The sequence below is a fragment of the Ursus americanus genome, chromosome 14 (assembly GCF_024610735.1).
Source record: "Ursus americanus isolate L20-20 chromosome 14, mUrsAme1.1.p, whole genome shotgun sequence".
NCBI lineage: Eukaryota > Metazoa > Chordata > Mammalia > Carnivora > Ursidae > Ursus > Ursus americanus.
Genome location: NC_142140.1, coordinates 45,763,709 through 45,787,971, shown reverse-complemented (window position 1 = coordinate 45,787,971; position 24,263 = coordinate 45,763,709). Strand labels below are relative to the sequence as shown.

The 24,263-nt window shown below is 43.9% G+C and overlaps 1 protein-coding gene across 1 annotated transcript; it reads left to right on the top strand.

Moving 5' to 3' along the window:
• Positions 1–4,588: 4,588 nt before the first annotated feature.
• Positions 4,589–22,633, top strand: LOC123780082 (C-type lectin domain family 4 member G-like). The gene is made up of 7 exons (XM_087867718.1): positions 4,589–4,798; positions 18,486–18,579; positions 18,823–18,876; positions 18,958–19,047; positions 19,389–19,540; positions 20,614–20,717; positions 21,905–22,633. Exons 1-7 carry the CDS (start codon positions 4,589–4,591, stop codon positions 22,029–22,031), a joined length of 831 nt encoding a protein of 276 aa, XP_087723844.1. The 3' UTR covers positions 22,032–22,633.
• Positions 22,634–24,263: the final 1,630 nt, after the last annotated feature.

Below are 24,263 nucleotides of genomic sequence, written 5' to 3'. Positions count from 1 at the left end.
AAACAGGTCTCATCCGATACCAAAAGATTGAAATTATCCCCTGCATATTCTCAGACCACAACGCTCTGAAATTGGAACTCAACCACAAGGAAAAATTTGGAAGAAACTCAAACACTTGGAGACTAAGAACCATCCTGCTCAGGAATGACTCGATAAACCAGGAAATCAAAAATCAAATTAAACAATTTATGGAGACCAATGAGAATGAAAATACAACAGTCCAAAACCTATGGGATACTGCAAAGGCAGTCCTAAGGGGGAACTACATAGCCATCCAAGCCTCACTCAAAAGAATAGAAAAATCTAAAATGCAGTTTTTATATTCTCACCTCAAGAAGCTGGAACAGCAACAGAGGGACAGGCCTAATCCACGCACGAGGAAGCAGTTGACCAAAATTAGAGCTGAAATCAATCAAGCAGAAACCAGAAGTACAGTAGAGCAGATCAACAGGACTAGAAGCTGGTTCTTGGAGAGAATCAATAAAATTGACAGACCACTGGCAAGACTTATCCAAAAGAAAAGAGGAAGGACCCAGATTATTAAAATTATGAATGAAAAAGGAGAGGTCACGACGAACACCATTGAAATTGGAAGGACTATTAGAAATTTTTATCAACAGCTATATGCCAATAAACTAAGCAATCTGGAAGAGATGGAATCCTTCCTGGAAACCTATAAACTACCAAGATTGAAACAGGAAGAAATTGATTCCTTAAACAGGCCAATTAATTATGAAGAAATTGAGTCAGTGATAAACAACCTTCCAAATAACAAAACTCCAGGCCCGGACGGTTTTCCTGGGGAATTCTACCAAACATTCAAAGAAGAAATAATACCTATTCTCCTAAAGCTATTTCAAAAAATAGAAACAGAAGGAAAGCTACCAAACTCATTCTATGAGGCCAATATTACCTTGATCCCCAAACCAGGCAAAGACCCCCTCAAAAAGGAGAATTACAGACCGATTTCCCTAATGAATATGGATGCCAAAATCCTCAACAAGATACCTGCTAATAGAATCCAACAGTTCATTAAAAGGATTATCCACCACGATCAAGTGGGATTCATACCTGGGATGCAAGCGTGGTTCAATATTCGCAAATCAATCAGCGTGATACATCATATCAACAAGAAAAGACTCAGGAACCATATGATCCTCTCAATCGATGCCGAAAAAGCATTTGACAAAATACAGCATCCTTTCCTGATTAAAACCCTTCAGAGTGTAGGAATAGAAGGTACATTTCTCAATCTCATAAAAGCCATCTATGAAAAGCCTACTGCAAATATTATTCTCAATGGGGAAAAGCTGGAAGCCTTTCCCTTAAGATCAGGAACACGACAAGGATGCCCACTCTCGCCACTATTATTCAACATAGTACTAGAAGTCCTTGCAACAGCAATCAGACGACAAAAAGGGATCAAAGGTATTCAAATTGGCAAAGAAGAAGTCAAAATGTCTCTCTTTGCAGATGACATGATACTCTATATGGAAAACCCAAAAGAAGCCACTCCCAAACTATTAGAAGTTATAGAGCAATTCAGTAACGTGGCGGGATACAAAATAAATGCTCAGAAATCAGTTGCATTTCTATACACGAATAACGAGACCGAAGAAAGAGAAATTAGGGAATCCATCCCATTTACAATAGCACCAAAAACCATACGTTACCTTGGAATTAACTTAACCAGAGACGTAAAGGACCTATATTCTAGAAACTATAAATCACTCTTAAAAGACATTGAGGAAGACATAAAAAGATGGAAAGATATTCCATGCTCATGGATCAGAAGAATTAACATAGTTAAAATGTCCATGCTACCCAGAGCAATCTACACTTTCAATGCTATCCCGATCAAAATACCAAGGACATTTTTCAAAGAACTGGAACAAACAGTCCTTAAATTTGTATGGAAAGAGAAAAGGCCCCGAATCTCCAAGGAACTGTTGAAAAGGAAAAACAAAGCTGGGGGCATCACAATGCCAGATTTCGAGCTGTACTACAAAGCTGTGATCACAAAGACAGCATGGTACTGGCACAAAAACAGACACATAGACCAATGGAACAGAATAGAGAACCCAGAAATGGACCCTCAGCTCTTTGGGCAACTAATATTTGATAAAGCAGGAAAAAACATCCAGTGGGAAAAAGACAGTCTCTTCAATAAACGGTGCTGGGAAAATTGGACAGCTACATGCAAGAGAATGAAACTTGACCACTCTCTCACACCATACACAAAAATAAACTCCAAATGGATGAAAGACCTCGATGTGAGACAGGAATCCATCAAAATTCTAGAGGAGAACATAGGCAACAACCTCTACGACATCGGCCAAAGCATCCTTTTTCATGACACATCCCCAAAGGCAAGAGAAACAAAAGATAAAATGAATTTATGGGACTTCATCAAGATTAAAAGTTTCTGCACATCCAAGGAAACAGTCAGAAAAACTAAGAGGCAGCCCACGGAATGGGAGAATATATTTGCAAATGACACTACAGATAAAGGACTGGTATCCAAGATCTACAAAGAACTTCTCAAACTCAATACACGAGAAACAAATAAACAAATCAAAAAATGGGCAGAAGATATGAACAGACACTTTTCCAATGAAGACATACAAATGGCTAACAGACACATGAAAAAATGTTCAAAATCATTAGCCATCAAGGAAATTCAAATCAAAAGCACACTGAGATACCACCTTACGCCAGTTAGAATGGCAAAAATAGACAAGGCAAGAAACAACAATTGTTGGAGAGGATGTGGAGAAAGGGGATCCCTCCTACATTGTTGGTGGGAATGCAAGTTGGTACAGCCACTCTGGAAAACAGTGTGGAGGTCCCTTAAAAAGTTAAAAACTGAGCTACCCTATGACCCAGCCATTGCACTACTGGGTATTTACCCCAAAGATACAGACGTAGTGAAGAGAAGGGCCATATGCACCCCAATGTTCATAGCAGCAATGTCCACAATAGCTAAATTGTGGAAGGAGCCGAGATGCCCTTCAACAGATGACTGGATTAAGAAGTTGTGGTCCATATATACAATGGAATATTACTCAGCTATCAGAAAGAACGAGTTCTCAACATTTGCTACAACATGGACAGCACTGGAGGAGATAATGCTTAGTGAAATAAGTCAAGCAGAGAAAGACAACTATCATATGATTTCTCTCATCTATGGAACATAAGAACTAGAATGATCAGTAGGGGAAGAAAGGGATAAAGAAAGGGGGGGTAATCAGAAGGGGGAATGAAACATGAGAGACTATGGACTATGAGAAACAAACTGAGGACTTCAGAGGGGAGGGGGGTGGGGGAATGGGATAGACCGGTGATGGGTAGTAAGGAGGGCACGTATTGCATGGTGCACTGGGTGTTATACACAACTAATGAATCATCGAGCCTTACATCGGAAACCGGGGATGTACTGTATGGTGACTAACATAATATAATAAAAAATCATTTAAAAAAAAAAAAGAAAAGAAAATTCACTACTGGTGGGTCAGAGGGTGAACCTGGAAATCCATGGGTGAGAGTGTGTCCATGGGGGACAGGGAGCTCTCCACTGCCCCCTGCCCTCCATTGAATGAATTTCTCCCCAGGATGATGGGAACAAAAATTTAATCCCTGGAAGTTCTTTGCCTTACAGAGACTCTGATTCTGTTTCTGGTGGTCACTTTCCTCAGTGTTATTCTGATAAAGGGGAAGAGACTGGCCTGCTAGAATCCAGGGTGATTGGAGTGACCCAGGCCCCCCAGTGTCCATCTCACAAATGAAGAGGCCCACCAAGCTGGGGAAGGATTGGAGAAGAAAGGATGGTCATAGGGTTGGGGTGGTCTGATTGCTGTGGGAATCAGGAGGGAGGCAGAGGGGAGCTGTGCCCCCATCTTGATTCCCAGCTTGGGAAGCACCTCATGTGACCCATCAGCTGAAGTTGGAGTTGGAACCAACAGGACTGAGAGCCTCCCTAACAGAGAGCTGGGAGTGAAGGTACTGGAGGCAGGCAGTGTGGCAGTGAGACTCAGGTCCTAGGGTCAGGCAGAGCTGGTTCAGATCCCAGCTCTACCCCTTAAAAGATGCATGGCCGTGGGTGAGGGACTAAACGCTGAGCCTCAGTCTCATCACTGTGGGATGGGCTCTCGATGAATCTATCGCAGAAGCTGTTGTAAGCAGTTAATAAGATGACCCGAGGGCAGTGTTTAGTTCAAGGGCAGGCACAGGGAAAGTTTTTAGTGACTAACACTGGCATTCTTATTCATAGAGCATGGTTGCCTGTAGGAGGAAGGGCATACAGGTGTGTGTGTGTGGGGGGGGGGATAGGGGACAGGGTTGGGGAAGTGGCTGGAAGGAGTGATAAGAGGATGCCGGGAGGAGAGGAGAACTTCTGGAAACAGAGGAAGCAAGTATTGTTACAAGAGGAGCCCACAAGTTCAAAGACCTGGATCTGGCCCAGCCTCAATGCCTCCTCGCCCTGAGGCTGGCCTTACCACCTGAGCTTCCCAGTGTCACCAGTGGCAGCTCAGCTGAACTCACTGAGGGAATTTCTGGCTTCCTGAATGGGGAGCAGGGGCCCGACGACATGATGAAGAGACCCGGTCTGGTGGGTGTTGGGCAAATTCCTGACATCCTTAGATGTCAGATATCTGGGTTGGAAGAAAGAGGCAAACTACAGATCTGGTCAGGTTTCAGTGTTCAGAGAATACTGGAGCCAGGCTGGGGGCTGAGGGCTGAGGACCATGCATTTGCCCTCTCCCCACACCTCCCAGACTTGAAGATGCTGGTCCATAGAGTACATGGAAAAATTCTCATCACTAATCATCAGGAAATGCAAATCAAAATCACACTGATGTATAGAATTGTCGAATCACCACGTTGGACACCTGGACAGAATATAATATTGTATGTTAACTACACATCAATAAAAAAATAAATTAATTTAAAAAACACATTGAGATACCACCTCACACATGTTAGAATAAGTCATCAAAAAGATAAGAGATAACAATTGCTCATGAGGATGTGGAGGAAAGAGAACCCTTGTGCACTGTTCATGAGATTGTAAATTAGAGCAGCTGATGTAGGAAATGGTTGGGGTTCGGGAGTGAACAGTCAAGGAAAAAGTTTTGAGATGTCTTTGGTGCAAAAAGGTGGTTTTATTAAAGCACAGGGATGGGAACTGTGGGCAGAAGGAGCTGCACTGGGGTTGTGACAGGTGACTGATTATATACTTTTAAGTTGTGAGGGGTTTAGGGAGAGTGTAAGTCTTTAAGGAATTTTGGAAGTAAGATTTCCAGGATCTTGAGGGGGCTAGCTATTTTTAGGAAAAGGTCATTTATTACTGTTTAATAAAAACTCAGTCATGAGACCCTTCAGATGTGTATCAGTGGGCCATATGCTTGGAGGATGATTGCTAACCTGTATCTTGGGGGTAGAGATAAAGGAAGTTTTCAAAGGAATTTTTATATGTTAAAGGAGACTTACAGGATCCTGGGGTGTAGGGATAATGTTAAGCTAAGATTGCCCTTCGCCCCCAGCAAAGTATTAACACCGAGGCAGCCCAGGTCCCAGAGGAAGGTCACTCTTCCTGTCTCATGGACCCATCGATGGGCTGCAAGTAGTAAGGAAATTCATTTTTTTCTTTTTTCTTTGTTTCCCACATCATAGCCACTATGGAAAACAGTACAGAAGCTCCTCAAAATATTGAAAATAGGACGGCCACATGACCCAGCAAGCTCATGTTTATATATTATATTTATATATTTATATGTACATTATATATTTATATATAAATACAATGGAATGTTATTCAGCCATAAAAAGAAGAAAATCCTGTCTTTTATGGCAACAAAAATGACCTTGAGGGCATTATGCTAAGTAAGATAAGTAGGGAAAGGCAAATATTGCACTATCTCACTCATACGTGGAATGTAAAAAAGCTGAAGTCATAGGAAAGGACTAGATTTGTGGTGGCCAGAGGTTGGGGGTGAGGGAAATGAAATTTTGTCAAAGGTTACAAACTTTGTGGGTCTAGTACCCCACTCATTCACATCTACTACACAATTCTCAAAACATTTAGGTGCTGCTGGACCCCAAACTGGCTCCTCAGAAACTAGGGGGAGAATCAGATCTACTTCTCTGGGGGTGGAATTCCTGGTCACCAGGCTTATTTCTTACTTGATGAGGCTTGGGGTCCCAGCACACCCCCATCCCACCCCCAGTATCATGGGATAGTCTCTCCTGCATCTGTCCTCCCAAGCCTTCTTGGATGAACAAAGGCTGATCAGTTCTGGGTGGGGGGATGATTTTGCTCCTCCCTGTGTTAGCCAGAAGTGTTGGGACAGTATGATTTCTGAGTGATTTCCTACACTGTTCCAGGTTGGGAGATGACAACCACCGTCCCAGGAATTCTCAATAATTTTTTATTACTTAAAAAAAAGCAAAACAACATTTAGGTGTGGCTATTCCTCTACAAGCAGAAAAAGTATGTACTGTTTTTTTTTTTATTGTGGTACGTTAGTCACCATACAGTCCATCATTAGTTTTTGATGTAGTGTTCCATGATTCATTGTTTGTGTATAACACCCAGTGCTCCATGCAACATGTGCCCTCCTTAATAAAACGAAAGCATGTGGGTGGCAGGAGAGAGAAGCCCTCTTTGGCCTTTGTGGGCTCCACCATCTAGGGAAATTGGAATGAGGCTTGTCTGCACAAACAGAGAAGGAAAACTGGAAATGTGAAAATTGGGAATTTTAAAATAAGAGAGCCGTGATGCCATGATCTGAGTCCTAAGGTTGCCTCCCCCAATCCCTGCATGTCCCAGTACAGGAGTCAATGGAGTCCTGGTTTTTGGTTTTTTGGTCTCAAATTTACATTTCTGTCCCTGACAACTGAAACAGTCTCTGTTCAATCAGAAAGGGATTTAGGGGTCTGTCACTCCTTCCACGTCCAACGGGGGAGTCATTTCCCCACTCACACGGTGGGTGTGCAAGGCCTCTGTTTGAAGTCCCCTTCCCCCCCGGTGTGGGCCATTTCCTCTTTGGATGCTTTTAATCATGAGAAAACTCTTCCCCTCATGGGGACTCCAGGTCTCAGTCATTCATCAGGTGTGTAGACAACACTCTCTTAAACATGTAGGCATTCAGTTCAATGCCTAGAACACACTGCTTTAAAATCACAACGTCCTGGGGCACCTGGGTGGCACAGTCCGTTGAATGCCTGACTCTTGGTTTTGGCTCAGGTCATGATCTCAGGGTCCTGGGATCAAGCCCCACGTCCCCTCCAAAGAGTATGCTTAGATTCTCTCTCCCTCTGCCCCTCCTGTGTTCTCTCTCTAAAATAAGTACACAAATCTTTAAAATCAACAAGCTTTTAATTCCCTTTAAGACACTAATATACACGTGTAACTCTTTGATTATTTGCTCCTATTCTTGTGAATTATTCTCTTCCCACCTCAAGATGAATGCCAGGAGGGCAGGGATCTCATCTGCCTTGTTCTGTGGTTGAATTCCAAGCCTGGAGCAAATAAAGCACTCAGCAAATGTTGGTTCTCAAGACATGGGGTAGTTGGTTGGCTCATACACCTACAGGACTCTACTCGTGATGAGACAGAAATTCTCTAAAGGCCTGACTTGCAACAGAAGCCATTTTAGGTTTTTTTGTCCGAGTCAGAATGGCTGTACATAAACTTTGGTTAAACCAAAAACCTGACTTATGACCTGCCAGTCGTGCATTGTATATCTGTTTTGTGAATGAGTGGCTTAGAGGAAAACTGTCTTGTCCTTGAGAGATGGCTCAATGCTCCAGCTCCCTGCATTTGTTCACAATAGAACTCATGATGCCTGCTTATGTACTGTGCACTGTATATACTGCTTATCTATAGTCTGTAATCTTTTGAGCTTTACAACATATAAAAAAGTATACAACCTTGATAAAACTGTTCATTCTCAGGAGCACTTTCTTTCCTGTGAAGAGTGTATTTCCCAGGCAGCTGTCCTAACTTGTGCTGGAATAAAACTCTTTCTTACTTTTAGAGATTCTGCAAGGTTTGCTCCTTTTGCATTGACACTACATAGCATTTATTGAGCATTTACAAGTACCACACTATGAGGCAGGTACTAATAGTTTCCCCATTTCCCCAAACTCTTAGTTTCCCCATTTTCAGGTGGAGGCTCAGAGGGGTAATTGATGTCACCAAGTTCACACAGCCAGAAAGTGGCAGGGTCAGGATTTGAACCCACGTCTGTTTGATGTGAGTCAGTGCCCTAAACCAGGCAGCTATCCACGTTACCATGCAAGTCTCCCCTTGCCTACTGATCTGTGTTTAAGAATCTGAAGGGAAATGAACAGTTCACGCTGGTGACCAGCTGGTCTCTGTTTAATAAAGGAAAACAATAAATTAAAGGAAAAAAAAAGAAAACAATAAGTCACCAGAGAATTCATCTGAAGTGATGTCATGGGTTCTTCTTAGCAGGCAATTAGAATTCGTCTAAACCTGCCACCTCCAGCCCCACCCCAACGCTCTCTGTGCCATCAGTCAGGGCTCCTGGGCATGCTTGCTTGAGAACAGAGGTAGATTAAAAATATTATAGACGTGACAGGCATTAAAGAGCCCAGTGGGACGTGCTCCCAGAACAATCTGCCAGACTCTGCTGGCACAGTAATCCCTAGAAACCAATTCCAAGTTTTGTTAGTGAACAAGCCATGGGATTCTTGGTGGCACTTAAGGGCTCATTAAAAGTTGGTTCACAATTCCCCACCTTCACTTCATTTGTGGAAATCAAAGAGTCCCAGAGGACCAGCCACAGAGCTGCAGGCAGATGAGATCTGATATACAGCTCAGGGCTAAGGTGGAGACACAGCAACTGATTCACCCCATTCTGGAGATTGGTCCCCAGATAGTTTTCTGACTTAGGCTCAAGCCCAAACTTGGGCATTTGATTTGCACCAAGAGATGTAAGTGGGAATTGGAGGTGACATTCTCTTCCTCCAAGCCATAAGATTCCCAGAGCTCCAAACAGCCAAATGCTACAACATGCACACTGGGGTCCTGGGCAGCAGAACCCAAAGTTTGCAAAGCACCAAGTGCTGAGGGTGGTCCCCTGTGAGTGCTCCATGCTTCTGGAGTAAGATCTCCAGAGCTCTGAGGGCGGCTGAGAATTCTACTCCCACAGTAATGCTCACTGCACTGCATTATAGATATTACCATTATAGATCAACACCTCCCCTCCTTCCCCACTAGAGTGGCAGCCCTAATAGGGTAGGACCAATTCGAACTTGCTTAATATTGGGTTCCCACAGCTGGACACCTAACAGGTGTTCAATAAACTGGCTGAGAAAAGAAAGGAGTCTCTCATTACAACCCTATGGAAAGTCTGTGTGATGCAAAATTCCACCAAAATGTGAATGACTATTCCCTAATTTATTTGAAATTCACTGACATCACAGCCAGTATCCCTCTTGCAAAATGTATGTCATCTAATGCCTGTTGGGAGTATGGGGTAATGTACTCTGTAATCTGACCCCCATCTGCCATTTTAGGCCATTTTGAGCCACTCACCCCTCCTTGCTGCCCAAGACTCTGACGTGTTGGCCTTTTTCTGTCTCTTGGATGAACATTTATCTTCCCACCTCAGGTCCTTTGCACACACTGTTTCCTCTGCCTGGTGTACCCTTTCCTCTCACTCTGCCTTTGGAACACAGTATCTTGGCTGAAATGGCACTTTAACCATGAACGCACCCTCCAACCTACCCCCAGCCTCTCTATTCTCTGTGGATTAGGTTGTTGGCTTCTTGTAGCCAATTGCCTTCTTTTCCTCAAACTCACCACTCTCTTGTCTAAGTTCAGTTATTCATCACCCACCTTCTCCCCTCTACTGTCATGTCCACAGAAGCAGGCATGTCAGTCCTGGTCACTGTGGGCTCCCCAGAGAAGGGCTCAGGCGTTGCATACACAGCTGTTGGACATATGCTAGCTGGGGCTGGACGTCCTCTGAGCTGAAGATAAGAGTTATCTGGCCCACAGGCTTTGGGTACTGAGGCTGGTCACGCTTATCACACTAACCAGCTAGTGTGGCCTGTTCCGACTTCACCAAGTTATCAAAGAGCAGATCAAGCATGAGGCTTCCTCCCTGCATGTACCATCACACAGCCGCCTAGCAAAGGGGAGGGGGGACTTTTTTTAAAAAAAATTATATTATATTAGTCACCATACAGTACATCCCCTAGTTTTTGATGTAAAGTTCCATGATTCATTACTTGGGTATAACACCCAGTGCACCATGCAATACGGAGGGGGGACTTCTTAAACAAGATGATGACCAAGGATTTGAAGAGTTTTTCAACTTGACTTAACAGCTCAATCCATAGTGGGAATTTTGTCCTATACATATTTGCGGTGTTTCTAGTTTGGGCTGAGATGGAAAGTGACTGGACCCAAGTGCCACCTCTAAGAGAAACCGGGCAAGGGCGGGGGGGAGACAGGCGAGTGCTGAAGTCATTCAGATCCTGGAGATAAATGTCATGAAGGTGCAGCCCACTCCCAGGACGCTACAGCTCCGTTGACTTCCCTGAAACCCATGGTGGTAAAAAGATCCGAAAAGGAAATGCACTGACCAGAAATGAGTCCATATTCATGTGCCTGGGATTAGATGGAGGACTCGGAAAACTGCCCCACATGCCCTGGGCCAGGGGCGCAGTGCTGTGGAGGGAAGCAGGTGCAGGACATTACTCTTGGGGGCAAGCTGGGTCTGACCCATCTCTCCATCTGCAGCGGTGAGCACTGATTGTGGCATCCAGCAGGGGCTGATGAATGTCTGGGGTAGGAATCGACTCGGACAGTATTTCTTGATCACCCCTGGGTCAGACCCAGGGCACAGACCCAGAAATGCATGAATCCTGTCTCACAGAACAACTGAGCAAAGCTACAAGGCTGTGATTCAAAGGGACTTTGGTTACTGGTCATTTTATCTCCAGTGGCCACACACTGCTTGACACACGGTAGGTGCACAAGAAATACCTATGAGACAAATGAAAGCATGGTACTCATAGTTCAAGAAAAAGATTGAAATGGGGGTTGAGGGGGAAGAGTTCACCTCGACTGAGCACCTACTGTGTGCCAGGCTCTTTACACATATTGTGTCTCTTCTCCTTATCATTCAGCCTCATTCCATCAAAGAGAAAGTGAGTCCCAGAGAGGCCAAGCCACTTGTCCAGGGTCACAGCGTCCCTTCCAGGCCAGGCCGCAAGATGCAGCGGTACTGAGACCTTGGGCTCCACTCCAGCTGCTGGCTTATTATTGACCCCCTTCTGTGACCTTAGCCTTGCAGCCTGACCTCTCTGGGTGTCCAGAAGCAGCAACAATGATTTTTCTCCTTAGTCCTGAATTCATTTCTTGGTTGAACGTGTGTTTCTGTGATGTCCGTTCTGGAATTGAGTTGTGCCAGAAAATCCCCCAGATTGCCCCCACATTCGGGGTCTTCTGCTGTGCCAGTGGGCTAGAGCTTAGAGGAGAGTGTCATCGGGACCCTCAGTCCAGGCTGGCACCACCTTCCAGCCCACTCTCCTGCAGGCCCCAGGGAGGTAGATCCAAGGTGCCTCCAATTTCCTTCACATTTTGGCCCCTGTCTGACATCCCAGCCTCCCCCGCCCCCATTCTGGGCACTTCTCCATGCCTTTGCTCATGTTGGGTCCCCTGCTTGTTGTTCCCTCCATGATGCCGTGTGTCATGGGCTATTCATCCTTCATACTACAGCTCAGATGCCATGTCCCTCCTTTCCCAGCTGCACTGTAGGGTCTCCCAGCACTGTGCATGTCCTTCCTCACTGTTTTCTTGAATGCATCTTTATTGAGAATTTACTGTTCCATTTAATTGTTACCATTCTGGGTGCTGGGAACACAGCATGTGCCCAGTGAGATGCCATCTCTGCCCTCACGAGGTCTGTCGAAGTCTAGTGGGAGACACAGACCCATAACCAGGTGATGACAGCACCATGGGATGGGGGGCTTCAGGGCAAGCTAGGAGTCAGATTGGCACCTGGCCAAGTCTGGGGTGTGGGGATGCAGGATAGGCTTCCTGGAGGAGGTGGCATGTGACCTGAAACCGGCTGATTGAAGCAGATGGGGGTGGGGCATGAGGGATGCAGTGGGACCTGGGGACGAGAGGGTCTGGTACACTCAGGAAATTGAAAACGGTCCCATCTCATTTTAGCCTAGAGTTGCAAAATGGAGGTGGTGTTAGAATTGAAGGAGACTTGTCCAATATTCAGCCCCAGGGGAGCCTGCCTTATCCCCCAGAATCCACCTGTGAGCCCCACCCAATGCCTGGCAGCTGTCTGGGGGCTCCTGCTACTATTTCTCCCGAGACGACTTTTCTTTTTTTTTTTTTTTCCTTTTTTTTTTTTAAATGATTTTTTATTATATTATGTTAGTCACCATACAGTACATCCCCGGTTTCCGATGTAAGGCTCGATGATTCATTAGTTGTGTATAACACCCAGTGCACCATGCAATACGTGCCCTCCTTACTACCCATCACCGGCTGAGACGACTTTTCTTGAATCAGACCAAGTCTGTCTGGCACAGGAGGGAGCTCACCTCATCTCTATTAGCCACCATCATAGCAGGTGAGGACAAGAGGGGCCACAGGGTCCTTCTCAAGACAGAGCATGGGCATGTCCCTGTTCCTTGTCGGATCCACTTCATACTCCATTGTCCAGGCTTCAGGCCCATGGGCTTAAAAGTTCTCAGAATTCTGAGCCCCAGGACTTCAACACTCCACTCTCAGAAATAGACAGAACACCCTGGCAAAAACTAAGCAAAGAATCAAAGGCTTTGAATGCCATACTCGACGAGTTGGACCTCTTAGATATATATAGAACACTACACCCCAGAACCAAAGAATACTCATTCTATTCTAATGCCCATGGAACATTTTCAAGAATAGACCATGTTCTGGGACACAAAACAGGTCTCATCCGATACCAAAAGATTGAAATTATCCCCTGCATATTCTCAGACCACAACGCTCTGAAATTGGAACTCAACCACAAGGAAAAATTTGGAAGAAACTCAAACACTTGGAGACTAAGAACCATCCTGCTCAGGAATGACTCGATAAACCAGGAAATCAAAAATCAAATTAAACAATTTATGGAGACCAATGAGAATGAAAATACAACAGTCCAAAACCTATGGGATACTGCAAAGGCAGTCCTAAGGGGGAACTACATAGCCATCCAAGCCTCACTCAAAAGAATAGAAAAATCTAAAATGCAGTTTTTATATTCTCACCTCAAGAAGCTGGAACAGCAACAGAGGGACAGGCCTAATCCACGCACAAGGAAGCAGTTGACCAAAATTAAAGCTGAAATCAATCAAGCAGAAACCAGAAGTACAGTAGAGCAGATCAACAGGACTAGAAGCTGGTTCTTGGAGAGAATCAATAAAATTGACAGACCACTGGCAAGACTTATCCAAAAGAAAAGAGGAAGGACCCAGATTATTAAAATTATGAATGAAAAAGGAGAGGTCACGACGAACACCATTGAAATTGGAAGGACTATTAGAAATTTTTATCAACAGCTATATGCCAATAAACTAAGCAATCTGGAAGAGATGGAATCCTTCCTGGAAACCTATAAACTACCAAGATTGAAACAGGAAGAAATTGATTCCTTAAACAGGCCAATTAATTATGAAGAAATTGAGTCAGTGATAAACAACCTTCCAAATAACAAAACTCCAGGCCCGGACGGTTTTCCTGGGGAATTCTACCAAACATTCAAAGAAGAAATAATACCTATTCTCCTAAAGCTATTTCAAAAAATAGAAACAGAAGGAAAGCTACCAAACTCATTCTATGAGGCCAATATTACCTTGATCCCCAAACCAGGCAAAGACCCCCTCAAAAAGGAGAATTACAGACCGATTTCCCTAATGAATATGGATGCCAAAATCCTCAACAAGATACCTGCTAATAGAATCCAACAGTTCATTAAAAGGATTATCCACCACGATCAAGTGGGATTCATACCTGGGATGCAAGCGTGGTTCAATATTCGCAAATCAATCAGCGTGATACATCATATCAACAAGAAAAGACTCAGGAACCATATGATCCTCTCAATCGATGCCGAAAAAGCATTTGACAAAATACAGCATCCTTTCCTGATTAAAACCCTTCAGAGTGTAGGAATAGAAGGTATATTTCTCAATCTCATAAAAGCCATCTATGAAAAGCCTACTGCAAATATTATTCTCAATGGGGAAAAGCTGGAAGCCTTTCCCTTAAGATCAGGAACACGACAAGGATGCCCACTCTCGCCACTATTATTCAACATAGTACTAGAAGTCCTGGCAACAGAAATCAGACAACAAAAAGGGATCAAAGGTATTCAAATCGGCAAAGAAGAAGTCAAAATGTCTCTCTTCGCAGACGACATGATACTCTATATGGAAAACCCAAAAGAAGCCACTCCCAAACTATTAGAAGTTATAGAGCAATTCAGTAACGTGGCGGGATACAAAATCAATGCTCAGAAATCAGTTGCATTTCTGTACACGAATAACGAGAACGAAGAAAGAGAAATCAGGGAATCCATCCCATTTACAATAGCACCAAAAACCATACGTTACCTTGGAATTAACTTAACCAGAGACGTAAAGGACCTTTATTCTAGAAACTATAAATCACTCTTAAAAGACATTGAGGAAGACATAAAAAGATGGAAAGATATTCCATGCTCATGGATCGGAAGAATTAACATAGTTAAAATGTCCATGCTACCCAGAGCAATCTACACTTTCAATGCTATCCCGATCAAAATACCGAGAACGTTTTTCAAAGAACTGGAACAAATAGTCCTTAAATTTGTATGGAACCAGAAAAGGCCCCGAATCTCCAAGGAACTGTTGAAAAGGAAAAACAAAGCTGGGGGCATCACAATGCCGGATTTCGAGCTGTACTACAAAGCTGTGATCACAAAGACAGCATGGTACTGGCACAAAAACAGACACATAGACCAATGGAACAGAATAGAGAGCCCAGAAATGGACCCTCAGCTCTTTGGGCAACTAATATTTGATAAAGCAGGAAAAAATATCCGGTGGGAAAAAGACAGTCTCTTCAATAAATGGTGCTGGGAAAATTGGACAGCTACATGCAAGAGAATGAAACTTGACCACTCTCTCACACCATACACAAAAATAAACTCCAAATGGATGAAAGACCTCGATGTGAGACAGGAATCCATCAAAATTCTAGAGGAGAACATAGGCAGCAACCTCTACGACATCGGCCAAAGCATCCTTTTTCATGACACATCCCCAAAGGCAAGAGAAACAAAAGATAAAATGAATTTATGGGACTTCATCAAGATTAAAAGTTTCTGCACATCCAAGGAAACAGTCAGAAAAACTAAGAGGCAGCCCACGGAATGGGAGAATATATTTGCAAATGACACTACAGATAAAGGACTGGTATCCAAGATCTACAAAGAACTTCTCAAACTCAATACACGAGAAACAAATAAACAAATCAAAAAATGGGCAGAAGATATGAACAGACACTTTTCCAATGAAGACATACAAATGGCTAACAGACACATGAAAAAATGTTCAAAATCATTAGCCATCAAGGAAATTCAAATCAAAACCACACTGAGATACCACCTTACGCCAGTTAGAATGGCAAAAATAGACAAGGCAAGAAACAACAATTGTTGGAGAGGATGTGGAGAAAGGGGATCCCTCCTACATTGTTGGTGGGAATGCAAGTTGGTACAGCCACTCTGGAAAACAGTGTGGAGGTCCCTTAAAAAGTTAAAAATTGAGCTACCCTATGATCCAGCCATTGCACTACTGGGTGTTTACCCCAAAGATACAGACGTAGTGAAGAGAAGGGCCATATGCACCCCAATGTTCATAGCAGCAATGTCCACAATAGCTAAATCGTGGAAGGAGCCGAGATGCCCTGCAACAGATGACTGGATTAAGAAGTTGTGGTCCATATATACAATGGAATATTACTCAGCAATCAGAAAGAATGAGTTCTCAACATTTGCTACAACATGGACGGCACTGGAGGAGATAATGCTTAGTGAAATAAGTCAAGCAGAGAAAGACAACTATCATATGATTTCTCTCATCTATGGAACATAAGAACTAGAATGATCAGTAGGGGAAGAAAGGGATAAAGAAAGGGGGGGTAATCAGAAGGGGGAATGAAACATGAGAGACTATGGACTATGAGAAACAAACTGAGGGCTACAGAGGGGAGGGGGATGGGGGAATGGGATAGACCGGTGATGGGTAGTAAGGAGGGCACATATTGCATGGTGCACTGGGTGTTATACACAACTAATGAATCATCGAGCCTTACATCGAAAACCGGGGATGTACTGTATGGTGACTAACATAATATAATAAAAAATCATTATTAAAAAAAAAAAAAAAAGAATTCTGAGCCCCAGGTCTCCTACTCATTGACTGTGAGTGTGAGCCCTTTCAGGCTTATCCCCCCAAGCTCTCCCAGCATGTGGACATGATCCAACCATGCACTTTCCCACTTTCTACTTTTACTGATCTCTGTTTCTGTGGCAGGAATTCCTTTTCCCCTGCTATCAGCACAGAGAAGCCCTACTCATCCTTTCAGTCCCAGGGAGAACGTCCCTTTCTTCACATTTCCCATGGTGACCAGCAGAGGTCTCCCTCACATTGTGGGGAGGCTCCTCCACCCTGGTTCTGAAGCTGGATAGGATGTATCTGTCCCCAGCGCCTGTAACAGTTGCTGGGCACGCGGTAGAGACTCAATAGATGCTTCATGTGGAGTTCAGTGGCAAGCCACCTCTACCTTTCAGAGTCTAACTTTCAAGCCTGGCATTGAAGGTCCTGTAATAAAACTCATATATGCAGTGTTTTGGGGGGAGGTGTTTGAGGTTTGAGGTTTAAGAGTGCCCCAAGAGAAGGAAATGGGGATCAGGGTTGCCCCTGGCAGGTGACAGGCACCAGAGGGAGTGAAAATTTTGAGACCATTCTTTCCTATGACCAGATCCACTCAAACTCACTGTGGTCCTGGGGGCATGAAGTGCCCTTCCTAGAAGCCACTGACAGTCTTGTTGGACCCCAGATAGCAGAGGAGGACTCCCCTGGAGGACTGCACCTGAAACTGAGGGCCTGCAGATGTTCAGGACCCAGGTAGGCATCCTGCTTGGCCAAGTCTAAGAATATTACTATGCCTTTCAAAAGGCCCATAACCATATATATGGGAGGATTGTGAATCACCAGATACCATAGTCGCAATGCAGAGAACATCCCTGATAAGCAGGGTACTTATTTCCATTTTACAAATAGGGAAACTGAGGTTGATAGGTTAGGTGGCATATGGCAGGTTATCACAATAAATGAGTAGGAGATCTGGGGCTCAGAATTCTGAGAACTTCTAAAAATCATGAACGATAATGAAAACACAGATAGAAGGAACTCAGAAAATCCCCAGCTGGGTAAATTCCCAACAGCATATGGAGGCACACGTGCGCACACACACACACACACACACACACACACACACACACACACACAGACACACACCGTAGCCAACCTGGTGAAAACCAAAGAAAAAGAGAAAAATTGTAACGGCATTCAGAGAGAAAAAGACCCACGCAATGACGTGATGTATGAACATTTCCTAACAACAGGTTTGATAAGTAGAAGCCTCTCGATTACATCAGCTTGCTTGTCCTCCTTACTGCACCATATTCTCCGTTCAAAACATAAAGTTATAAAGCAATGTGTGTTGGAGGAGTGGCCACACGTTCTGAGAGCATAAACGTAACTCCAGTGTTGAAATTACTACAACTTCATCTCTGAGAAAATGCAAGATCTTTTGAAATGACTGTAACGAGAAGCCTAAAAGTGCAAATACACTGGAAACGTGGAGGAAGGTTTCTGGGGCCACTACTGTCCCCCAAACTGAGAGAGAAACAAAGCTGTAGAGAATAGTTGGAACAGAATACCTTTTCCAAGATGCTAATGCCATCTCCCTGTGACATGAATTGCTGATAAGCGATCTAGAGATCTTGGGGGCCTTACTGAGCAGGAAGGAAACATCTGATGGTTTACATGGGGGGTGGCGCTTCCTAGTATAGGATGGGTGTGTCTTCAATAATAACCAGAAGTTCTGTGGGTAGCTAGACAGAACAAGCTGCAGCCACAGGTGAACGCAGCCACAGAGAACATCAGGCTACAGGATTTCACACCCATGGAGGGAAAATCTCCACCCATGCCAGGGGAAACAGGTGAGTCAAGAGGCTGAGGGCAGGAGTAGACACCCTCCTCAATACCAGGAAGAGCTGACTGATTCTCATTCCAGGGCCTGGTTCAGGCTCATCCCTCCACATTCCTAGCATGATTCCAGCACTTTCAGACACCATGTGTACTGCCTCATGCTGGCTGTGCTTCCTGCAGCACAGTGGCATTGAAAGTTGCCCCAGGATGGCCCCTGGAAGTTTTTCTGCCTGGCAATGACCCTGATGTTGCTTCTTCTAGTCCTCATCTTCAGTGTGTTCCTGGCTGAGGGTAAGGTGTTGAGCCATTGGGAATGGGTGATCACATGGACCCAAGCTCCCAAACCTGCAGTCTTGAGAAGAGGACTTTACAGAGCTGGGGCAGAGATGGGTCAGAGGGGGTGGATGGACTGTGTTGCTGGACTTAATGATTCTAGAACGAAACTGACCTCCTCGTCTCAGCCTGCAATTTGGGGAGTGGGAAAAGAACCATGTGTCAAAAGGTCTAGAGCATATCAGCATGTGTTTCTTCTAGTACTACAGTTCTTCAACCAGATGCAGGAAGAACTCAAGCAGTTGGACATCAAATGTGAGTGCTGAATGACATGGAGGGCTTCTTCCCCACACACACCTCCAGGTCTTGATCTGCCTTTCTATGTGGGCCCCTTAATTGTGCAGGGTCTGGCAGATGCTGGCCACAAGCGGGACGTCACACGGGGAGAGGTGTTCCGGCAAATGGAGGCTGTGCGGGCAGGCAACGGTAAGGAGATGGGGCAGGGTGGGTGGTGGGAAGTGGGAGTTGGGAGAGGAAGGTTGTTCTCTTAGGCATTGTTGATGGTAGTGGTTCTTGCAGCACACGAGTCTACATAGGGTTGTTTTAATCGCCCCTCCATCAGGGTTGATGTTTGTACAAAGTTTGAGGCCCCCTGCGTGGCATTACTCTGCCGTCTGATAATGCCCATCTCTTGAATGAATAAACAGGAGGCTAACTGTGCTCACTTTTGCCAAGTGGCAAAGATGCACAGGTGAGTCATTTCACTGGAGGCTTTGTTCAGTGGCCAGTGCAGTCCCTAGCCCCAACAGAGCTTTCCCCTTCTCCAGAATCCTCCTGTGAGCCCTGCCTGGAAGACTGGATGGCATTTCAGGGCTCCTGCTATCTGTTTTCCACACAGCAACAGCACTGGTTTGAAGCCAAGGATCATTGCGCTGAGAAGGGTGATCACTTAGTGATCATCAACAGCCAAGCAGAGCAGGTGGGAAGGTGGGGAGGGGTGCTCTGGGGACCCTTCAAGTCATTGCAAGCTCATGTCCTGTAGAATCTAGTGCAAATCCTTCTTTCTGCCCTTCATAATACCCTTCTACTCCCTTACCAGGCAGTATTGGCCAGGATTCAGTCTTGCTTCTGAGTGATTCTTCCTGCTGGCCCTTCTGTCTGGAATGTTTCCTTTTATCTACATGGACAACTCCTACTCCTTCTTCATCAGATTCAACTTTGTCCTTCAACATCCTTCCCACCCCCTCTTCCTCAACACTGGACTATGCTGCCAGATCCCTGGTTCATCTCCTCTCACATGAAGAACTTCCAGACTAGGAGTAGTTCTGACTTATTTTTGAGTTGATAGTGCCAGGAACCAGATTAGACATCCTCAATATGGTTCAGTGGACTCAATATTTGTCAGTGGAACCCAACTGATTGCTAGAACACTTTCTAAGGGGGCAGTGTCCACATTTCTCACCCTATAAACCTTGCCCTTGAATAATCCTAACTACTTCTTAACCAGTGCTCAGCTAGGAGCCACACTGGACTCTTGAGACTTTGGACTCCAGGAAACAAACTGAGGGTTACAGAAGGAAGGGGGCCAGGGGGACGGGGTAGCTGGGTGATGGGTATTAAGGAGGGCACATGTTGTGATGAGCACTGGGTGTTATATGCAACTAATGAATCATTGAACACTACATCAAAAGCTAGTGATGTACTAAATGTTGGCTGACTGAACATAATAATAATAATAATAATAATAATAATAATAATAATAATAAAGAAACGAGAAAATCCTGGAAGGCACCTGCCATTGTTATCCCTATTTTACAAATGAAAAGCCTAAGGGCCATAAGTTTTCATAATTCGCTGACCACATAGGTCATAAAAATGGTGGAAATGGAGATCTACCCAGAGTTTTCAGCCAATTTCAGCCAAGGATGCTGCTTTGGACAACATCCCTGCCCTTGGGGTCTCCTAGGTCTTAGTCCCTTTCATGTACTGCTTCCACCACCATTCTCACCTCTCGCTGTATTTCTTGACTTAATCTGCCTTCTTCTCATGCAGAAATTCCTGAGTCCAAACGAAAGTACTGGCTACTGGATTGGCCTCAGGAAACAGTACCCAAAGGGCATTCACAAGTGGCAAGATGGCTCAGCGCCCACCTTTGTGTGAGTGTCCCTGTTGGGACTCAGAACACCTGAGCTTGTCTGTCCCATTGTATCTTGAAGACATCTTCCCACAGATTCCCAAACTGCCTCAAGTGTCTGATTTTGGCCAAAACCAACGTGACTGTCACATTTCCTATTGTCATGCTTAACTTTATGGTCTCATCTTCTACACTCCCTAGGGCTCTCCATCTCCTTGCCACAGCTATGTGACAAACGACTCATCTTTTTGAATACTGTCTTGCATCTGATCTTTCTGCTTTTGCTCCTGCTGTCTCATCCGTCTAGAACACATTTTATTGGTTTGGTGAGCTACAATATGTGTGTCAAGCCTCTTAGAGGAATCCATCCTTTGCCCAGAATGAATTAATCCAGCTCCCTTAATATCCTGGTCATACACTATGCAGGCTTTTGTGGCTGTGTTAATTATGGTCTTCCTTTGCCTATACGTGTCTTACCTATCAGACAGTCTGCTGCTTTAGGGCAGAGCAGGCATCCAACTCATTGATGTGTCTCCAGTACCCAGTACAGGGCTTGGTACACAGAAGGTGCACAATAAACTGTTTTGGAATGAATGAATGAATGAATGAATGAGTGTTGTAAACATTTCAAGGAATGTTTAGGAAAGAGGGTATGGGATTCTTTGACAGACTTAGCACCTATTATATACCAGACATTCAAATGCATCATGTCCTCAAACTTAATCTCAGAGATCTAGGGACTTTAAGTCGTTGGTCCACTTTGGCCTCATGTATTTCATTTATAATGCAAGATGTTGCACCAAATGATTATTATAAAACAGTGGTGCACAGAAGGTGGTGATTTCCCCCTACAGCTCTCTGGCACTGTCTGCAATATTTTTGGTTGCCACAATGGAGAGTGGATGCTCTAGTGGGTAGAGACCAGTGATGCTGGCTGATATCCTGTGGTGCATAGGATGTCCCCCCACAACAAATAATGATAGAGCTCCCAATGTCAATAGTTCCTTCATGTAGAAACCCTTGCTATAAGATATGGCTAGGATATTTTACTTGTAGGGATTTCTCACATATCCCCAAGGTAAGAAACCTGGTAGACTTATCCTCTGCTGGGATCTCAATGGTGAGAAGCCCCCCTGGGCATGGCTACGTGTGGCTTGCTCTGGCACTGTGGTTAAGGGACTTGGCTGATGCTTGTGTGTGTTTTCACAGCAACTGGCCTGATACCAAATCTTCTGGCTATGACTGTGTCTTCATGGAGAAGTCTGGCTCCTGGTCCTCCGATATATGCCGTGCATACTGGTATCATTGGATCTGTGAGAAGCCACAGGTCTGCTGAGCCTGCTCCCTTTCCTCTGTCTGCAGTCTTGGGAAAAGTTGTCTTGATATGTGACCTCATAGCAATTACCCAACTTCTCTGCAGAAAAGGGGGTTTCCTGAAAGCCCCAGTCCTCTTGGTAGCATCTTTCCCCTCTCTTGCCTCTGCTTCTAAATGCTGTTGAGGAACATGAAAAATGATGCCAGGATGGAACAGTGAGGAAAATATATTGTGTTAGACTTTCTACAAGACAAATAATCTAGTTTTTAAGAAATGACATAAATAAAGGCAAATGTAGTATTGTTAGAAAATAAAAAAGCCTTAACATCGCTAAATTAACGTGTGTACCATGTCTGGGTTTTGATTCAAAAAAGTTTTTGAAGAAATCACAATATTTGAGTATGGATTGTGTATCAGGAAGCATGAAGGCATTTTTTTAAAAGATTTTATTTATTTATTCGACAGAGATAGAGACAGCCAGCGAGAGAGGGAACACAAGCAGGGGGAGTGGGAGAGGAAGAAGCAGGCTCATAGTGGAGGAGCCTGATGTGGGGCTCGATCCCATAACGCCAGGATCACGCCCTGAGCCGAAGGCAGACGCTTAACCGCTGTGCCACCCAGGCGCCCCACATGAAGGCATTTTTATTTATTTGTGAGGTGTGCTAATGGCATGGTATAGCTAGATGATGGGTAGATAGATAGATAGATGGATAGAGATATATCACTATATGTTAGCAATACATACTAACATGAGTATGGGTAGTATATATGGGTAAATTTGTATACTGTGTGGGATTTTCTTTAAAATAATAAATCAAATAAGCTGGAAGATTGTATATAAGAAACTCAATTGGCCAAGTGTTTGCAATTATTAAAGCTGAGACATAGGAGTCCATCATATATTTCCTCTAATTTGTGTTTAGAGGAACATTCTACATAAAATTTTAAATTAATAAATGCAATTAATAATAATTCATATAAGGTAAACATGATCAAAAAGAAACTCAGCAAACTTGTAATAGAACGGAAGTGTCTGAACCTAAAATTGATCTCTACCTAAAGTCCTACTATAACAGTCATACTTCACAGTGCATTGTTGAGAACATTCCATTTTAGCTCAGGAACAATATATGGCTTTCCATAGTTATGGATTTCTCTTCAACATTATTCTGGGGTCCTAGACAGGCAGTGAGACAACCCCCCCCAAAAAGCACCCCATAAAACACTAAGAAATAAAAGTATTAAAATTTGGGAAAGAAGATACAAACATACCATTTTTCATACATGACATCATTGTTTTCACAGAGATACTAAAGCATCTGCACACACCTTTAGAATTTAGAAGTGTGTACCAAGTTTTCTGCATCCAAAATCAGTATAGAGATTATGTTTTATAAATGAAGAGCAAATTGAAAGACAAAGAAATATTTAGAAAATATCACATTTAGGGAGAAAACCATGAGAGACTCTTAACTCTGGGAAACAAACTGAGGGTTACTGGAGGGGAGGTGGGTAGAGTGATGGGGTAACTGGGTGATGGGCATTAAGGAGGGCATGTGATGTGATGAGCACTGGGTGTTACATGCAACTGACAAATTATTGAACACTATCTCTGAAACTAATGTTGTACTATATATTGGCTAATTGAATTTAAATAAAAAAATCAAAAAAAGAAAATATCATATTTGCCATTGCACAAAACATTAAGTGACTTTTTAAGAACTACAGATATTCTGATGTATCTTAAAGAAAAAATAAAACTATGCATGGAGATATATATGTGCAGAGTAGCTACTCTTGCAGGCACTCACTATGGTGAGAATTATAGGACACTGCATGCTTAGCGCAGCTCTACCCACATAACAAATACTTAATACATTATAACTGTTATTGGTAATAATATATTTAAACGCTTCACCATGGAAAACACGGAGTACCATGTTATCCCTCTGTCAACCAAGAGAGATGAATCTGAAAAAGGTCAATATCCTCATGACAAACTTCTTTCCTGGAAGTGTGCTAGACTCAGAGGCACACTAGGGAAGATGAGCTAATTGCATTTCCTCCAACAAAGTTCTCTGGGGATTACGTCTCGTGGGTCAGAGAGTCTGGTATAAACTGTGGTGGTGGTTCTGCTTCGTGCTCTTGGAAAAAACATGCTTCTCCTCCGCAGCCATAAGACAAAGTTGAGGCAGCAGCAACACCTACCCCCTGGAAATACAACATCCAGGGGCTGAGAGGTATGGGATCTGC

Excerpts from the sequence above, each read along its gene's own strand:
- LOC123780082 (XM_087867718.1), top strand. The coding sequence starts at position 4,589 with ATGATGAAGAGACCCGGTCTGGTGGGTGTTGGGCAAATTCCTGACATC. Across the intron at positions 19,048-19,388 it reads GGCTGTGCGGGCAGGCAACG|AATCCTCCTGTGAGCCCTGC; the intron begins GTAAGGAGATGG and ends CCCCTTCTCCAG. Across the intron at positions 20,718-21,904 it reads GGCTCAGCGCCCACCTTTGT|CAACTGGCCTGATACCAAAT; the intron begins GTGAGTGTCCCT and ends GTGTTTTCACAG.